This window comes from Urtica dioica, chromosome 6, assembly GCF_054948205.1.
Source record: "Urtica dioica subsp. dioica isolate 48M chromosome 6, U.dioica_male_clone48M_v1_H2, whole genome shotgun sequence".
Taxonomy (NCBI): domain Eukaryota; kingdom Viridiplantae; phylum Streptophyta; class Magnoliopsida; order Rosales; family Urticaceae; genus Urtica; species Urtica dioica.
The window spans coordinates 35,592,578-35,598,713 of NC_142761.1; the positions used below are offsets into that span (position 1 = coordinate 35,592,578).

At 45.6% G+C, this 6,136-nt stretch overlaps 1 protein-coding gene across 1 annotated transcript; it reads left to right on the plus strand.

Annotated features, from left to right (window-relative positions):
- The first annotated feature begins 4,185 nt into the window (after positions 1-4,185).
- On the plus strand, positions 4,186-5,925 carry LOC149393807 (chalcone synthase 2-like). The gene is made up of 2 exons (XM_089616705.1): positions 4,186-4,363; positions 4,875-5,925. The coding sequence occupies exons 1-2, from the start codon at positions 4,186-4,188 to the stop codon at positions 5,867-5,869; spliced, it is 1,173 nt and encodes a 390-aa protein (XP_089472831.1). The 3' UTR covers positions 5,870-5,925.
- The last annotated feature ends 211 nt before the right edge of the window (positions 5,926-6,136 follow it).

Genomic DNA, 6,136 nt, shown 5'->3' on the forward strand with positions numbered 1-6,136 from the left:
GCTTGAATATGTCATCAAACAAGACGCCATCAAAGAAAGACTTGAGCGGGACTCGGCCCAAAGATTAACAAGGCAGGACATGTCAGTCCGCCTCTGCACACGTGCATGCCTTGCTTACGCACGCACGTTCCCTTGCTCCGAGGCTAGAGCGATAGATGCGATCGCGTCTGCCTCGCCCATGTCAAGCTGCACCTCATATCCGCTTGGATCTTCCTCCACATGTTGATCACACACTCGTGTCGAGAGAGACTAAAAAGCGAGAGAGAGCACATGAAATTGTGAGAACATTCTTTGTGATCACAAAGGCTTCGCGACGGCAAAGCTCTATGAAATAAATTTTCTTCAAACACCCGGCTGAAACAACTAAAAGTTCACCGCCCGGAGCCTCCCGAGCGACGAACTTGGGGGGCTAATGTTGTTGGTCCTTTTCGAAAAATCCGAAACATCGATGGGGTAAAGGGGCCGAAGGTCAGGTCGGAGGTCCTAACGAGCAGCAAGCCTTCTGCCACAAGTCGACTGACAAGTACTCGTATCAAACTTTCAGTTCCTTGAGTCGAGTCACTCTCCTCGAGTCGATCCATGCTCCTCAAGTCGAGTCACTCTCCTCGAGTCGTGCCTTGCTCCTCGAGTCGAGTCTCACTCCTCGAGTCGAGCCGTCTTCCTCCTCGAGTCGAGATAACTCCTTGAGTAGAAGCACGTGTCCGCAGGTCGATTAACAAATGCTCGTGTCGACCTTGAGTATGGACTTTTATGTTTCACGTGATTTGCGTGACATCCCGAATCCCGAAGGCCCAACGGGTCGGGTCCTCAAAGGTCTCTAGGGCCCACAAACGGCCGACGAGATGGGCCGCACGCCCCTCGAGAAAAGTACGCGCACGCTCCTTAAAAAAGACGTACACGAGCAAATCATACGCCGCAGCTGCAAGGCGCGTACCGCGCTTGGGGTCTGCACGCCGTGCACGCCCTGGGGTAAGCACGCGCGAGCGCGCCGTCCGGAAAGAGCGCCCCACGCACTACACGATGCAACATGCACGCCGCGCAGAGACTTCTACGCACCGCGCACCCGCGCTGCTCATCCTTTCAAGGAGAGCGCGCTCTCTAGTCCCACATCGACGATGAAGGGGCCTCATAAGGCCCTCCAACTACTATAAATACCCGTCCCTAGTGAGGGGTAATGCATCCCATTCAACCCCATTCATTTTCACGAAATTTGACACTTCTCTCTGCTTCTCTGGATGCCATCCTTGGCCTGAAGCGGATTCTCCTCGATTTCTCGTTCTCAGAGATTCCAAAGCGCTCCCGGGGATTCTCGAGCGCTGCCTCTCTCGATCGAACGACTAATCCCGAACCCACGAGTGCTTCTGCGGTTTTCGACTGAAAATTGCCTACGCGTCCTGCATTTCAGACTGAAAATCGCATATGCATCTAGAACCTCCGCCACGACAAGGAACTCTTGACTTAGAGTCTCCCACATCTCCAAAAGAGAGAAAACACACGTTTTCTCTCTGGGCGCTCGATCCCAGAGTTCTGAGACGTCACCGAGGACTCATCCGCGATCCGCCTCCTCTTTCGAGCACGCCCTCCAGACTCTGCGTCTCATACATCGTTACAAACATCTTGAACTACGTTCTGACCTGATCCCTATTCACAAGGGTACGTAGGCAGCCTACACAAAAGGCACGGCCACTCCCCCTATTCACCCATTCTCTCCTGTGAGAAACCCTCCGACTCGAGGAAACCCAACTCGAGACTTTCGAGTTCACACCTTTGGCTCGGGTGCGGCCACTTGGTCCGGCCTTGGGTTGAACCGCCCGAAGCTTTTAATAGTTGTTCATTTTTGTGCGATAATAAAAGTGACGGAGAACCTCGATAAATACCTAGGACTACCGAATTTCTTGGGAAGGATGAAGAAAGAGTTATTCTCATTCGTGCTCGAGAAGGTTTGGAATAAGATCAAGGGTTGGAAATGAGGTTTGTTTTCGTAGGCTGGGAAAACAATTATTCTTAAGGCTATTGTACAAGCAATTCTGACTTATGCGATGAGCTGCTTTCGACTCTCGAAAGGACTCATTGATCAATTACACAAGATGATGAATGCGTTCTGGTGGGGAAGTACAAAAGAGAATAGACGAATCCACTAGGGCGAGTGGGGAAAGCTAAGCAAACACAAATTGAAAGGTGGCTTGGGTTCCGAGACCTTGAGGACTTTAATCAGGCAATCTTGGCGAAGAAAGCACGGAATATTATTCGCAAACCAGATAGCTTTGTGAATAAAGTTCTAAAGCTAGGCTATTTCCCAGAATCCCATTTCATCGACGTTGAAGAAAACTATATGAGCTCTCAGATTTGGAGAGGCATTTTATGGGGATGAGAATTGATTCTCAAAGGATCTAGATGGCTGATCGGGGATGGAGAAAGTGTGGACATTATAGGTGACACGTGGATTCCGAGACCTAGAGCTTTCAGTCTCATCGATCCTCCGCCACTCCCAGTCGGCATGAAATTGGCGGAGATTAATAGGCTGAATGAGGAGTGGGATTATTCTCTGATCCATGCGATGTTCGATCCAGGGGACGCTGAACAGATCCTTGCACTACCGTGCATCAGTCTAAACCTAGCAGATCGGCTAACGTGGCACTACACGAAAGACGGAGAGTACAGCGTGAAGAGTGGGTATTGGGTAGCTCAAGACTAGAAAGAGGAGGCTAGTTCATCGGACACAAGCGCTGAGTCTAGTTGGTGGAAGTGTTTATGGAAGCTGCCTATCCCACCTAAGATGAAGTTGTTCGTGTGGAAACTGTGTCATAATTGGATTCCAACGAACTTCAATCTAAAGCGTAGGAGAGTCGTTCACAGCGATCACTGCCCAAGATGCAGATGAAAATCATAAACGAGTTTTCACGCGTTTTGGGGTTGCAAGGATGTTCACAAAATATGGAAGCTCGCGGTGTCAAATAATGGGATACAAATCTACGAATCGAATGATATCATCGGAGGGATGGCAAGACTCACACGGGAGATGAAGAGAGAGGAGCTGGAGTGGTTCCTTATGCTTTCTTGGCAAGTGTGGGACAATAGGAACGATGTCGTGATGAAAGGAGTGAGATGGCCGGCAACGAAACTAGTGGAGGGGTGCGCTAGTTATCTGACGGACTTCGCTAATTGTAATAAATCGAAGCCAGGATAGGGGCTGGATAAAGACAGGTCAAGGAAATGGACACCACCGACCGGGAACTTTGTGGCTGTTACAGTGGATGCTGCTATTGACATGACAACGTCGAGGAGTGGAACAGGTATGGTGTTGCGACGCAGCGATGGTAACCTGGTGGCTTCAGCGATTAAAGCCATTTCGCAGCTGTTACGACCCCCGGAAGAAGCCGAGAGCGGTCTTCCATGGGATCCAAGTGGCGGCTCAACTTGGCCATAGAGATGTTATAATTCAGTCTGACTGTCAGCAGGTAATCTCGCTGATTAACACTGCCGGCCCTGGGCTAAGGCGGGCTAGGCCCAGGCCTAGGGCCCCATATGTGACGGGCCCCAAAAAATTTACACTTTTTGTCTATTTTTAAGAAAATTTACATTTTTTATTCTAAAAATTTACACTTTTGGCCCATTTTTTAAAAAAATTAGATTTTTTACCCTGAAAATTTAAATTCTTATTAGTATTATAGGGCCCCAAAATATTGAATCGCCTAGAGCCCCCAGTGGGTTTGGGCCGACCCTGCTGATTAACATCTAGAAGATCAGGTGAACGAGATAGGCTTGATTGTTGAAGAAATCTGGCACTACATCGAGATGTTTTAGAGTTGCTCGTTTTCTCATATTCGGAGGGAATGCAATATCCCTGCCCATTATTTGGCTAAGTTTTCTTTGAAGTTTGATACTTTTGAAGTCTGGAACTGTAATGAGCATCCCTACCTGAATTCCTTGATTGAGGCGGACTTGCCTGGTTAGTGAAAAGTTCTGGTTTTTATTAAAAAAAAAAAAAACAAACAAAACAATAAATGATGGATAAGTATGACTACGAAAATAAAGAGAAACAAAATCTTCTAATACTTGGAAAGTCAAACCGATCACGAGATTCCTAACATTTATGTATTCTTTTCTTAATATCCTACGTTCTTATATGATAATAAATTTGTAAGCCATTAGGTTTTTATTTGTATTTGTCCGGCGACAAGAAAGATGGTTACTGTGGAGGAAATCCGCAAGGCTCAACGGGCTGAGGGACCAGCCACCGTGATGGCGATTGGGACGGCCACACCGCCCAATTGTGTTGATCAAAGCACTTACCCGGATTATTATTTTCGAATCACCAATAGTGAACACAAAACCGAGCTGAAGAAAAAATTCAAACGCATTTGTGAGTATATGATTCTTGTATCTATGTATTCATTTTGTGTATTGATGTATTATTCATGCAATGTAAGGTTTCCTTTAACAAAATACTAATTAAGTAATACGAGGTTAACTATTTGTGGTTCGTGATACTGATACATGTGCTCTTGGCGCTGAGAAACATGTTCCCTTAGAAAAATCGGATTATTAATTTAGTAACTGCTTGTTTAATTTAGACAGTATAAGAGTATAATCAATTAAAAGGAAAATGCTCGAATTGGCCAGGTAGGATAAAGAGAGAAGATACAACATATAAAGTATTATTTAACATCATAGGTCATTTTTTTTTTTTTAGGATCATCCAATTTAAATTTTATTTCTGAAATTTATATATTTGTTTAATTTTTTGTGACCTTTTTCTTTTATAACAGGCGAGAAATCAATGATAGAGAAACGTTACATGTACTTGAACGAGATTTTATTTCTGAAATTTATATATTTGTTTAATTTTTTGTGACCTTTTTCTTTTATAACAGGCGAGAAATCAATGATAGAGAAACGTTACATGTACTTGAACGAGAAGATTCTCACGGAAAATCCCAACATATGTGCTTATGATGCTCCTTCCTTGGATGCAAGGCAAGACATGGTGGTGGTTGAAGTGCCAAGGTTGGGAAAAGAAGCTGCAACAAAGGCCATCAAAGAATGGGGTCAACCAAAGTCAAAGATCACTCACTTGGTGTTTTGCACAACTAGCGGCGTCGACATGCCCGGCGCCGACTACCAGCTCATCAAGCTTCTCGGTCTTCGACTCTCAGTGAAGCGCCACATGATGTACCACCAAGGCTGCTTCGCCGGTGGCACGGTCCTCCGAATCGCTAAAGACTTGGCCGAGAATAATCGAGGAGCTCGCATTCTTGTCGTCTGTTCAGAGATCACAGTCGTCACTTTTCGTGGGCCCAACGAGGCCCACCTCGACAGTCTCGTGGGACAAGCCCTATTTGGCGACGGGGCATCTGCTCTCATTGTCGGAGCGGACCCTATTCCAGAGGCCGAGAATCCCTTGTATGAAATAGTCTCGACGGACCAAACTATCCTTCCGGATAGTAACGGGGCCATCGAAGGACATCTTCGTGAAGTTGGACTTACGTTCCACCTTCTCGATAGCGTACCTAAGCTCATTTCCGAGAATATTGAGACGATACTAGTCGGGGCTTTCAAGCCTCTTGGAATTTCGGATTGGAACTCTATATTTTGGATTGCGCACCCGGGTGGGCCCGCAATTTTGAACAAAATTGAAGAAAAGTTGGACCTTAAGCCGGATAAACTAAGGGTGACAAGACAAGTGCTTAGGGACTACGGAAATATGTCGAGCGCGTGTGTATTGTTTATTTTGGACGAGATGAGGAAAAAATGCGCAATGAGCGGTCTTAAGACAACCGGAGAAGGGCTAGAATGGGGTGTGCTCTTCGGATTTGGGCCGGGGCTCACTATTGAGACTGTAGTGCTCCACAGTGTGGCTACTAATTAGAATATTTAGTACCTCAATTCATATTATGTCAGTTTCCATTCATTTATCATTTGTTCTGTACCTGATTTAGATGATTTGTTTTTGGGATACATTAGTGATATATCCCTCTTCTTCCTCTAAAGAGCATATTTAAATTATATTCCATTAACTTCTAAAACCTCGCAGACATTCTTAAAGAAATAATATTTTTATCTATTGCAGTGAATCACGGCATATTACGTAGTGAATAGTCGACACTATCAATTAGGATACTTGTTGTTATTGTTC

Excerpts from the sequence above, each read along its gene's own strand:
- LOC149393807 (XM_089616705.1), top strand. The coding sequence starts at position 4,186 with ATGGTTACTGTGGAGGAAATCCGCAAGGCTCAACGGGCTGAGGGACCA. Across the intron at positions 4,364-4,874 it reads GAAAAAATTCAAACGCATTT|GCGAGAAATCAATGATAGAG; the intron begins GTGAGTATATGA and ends CTTTTATAACAG.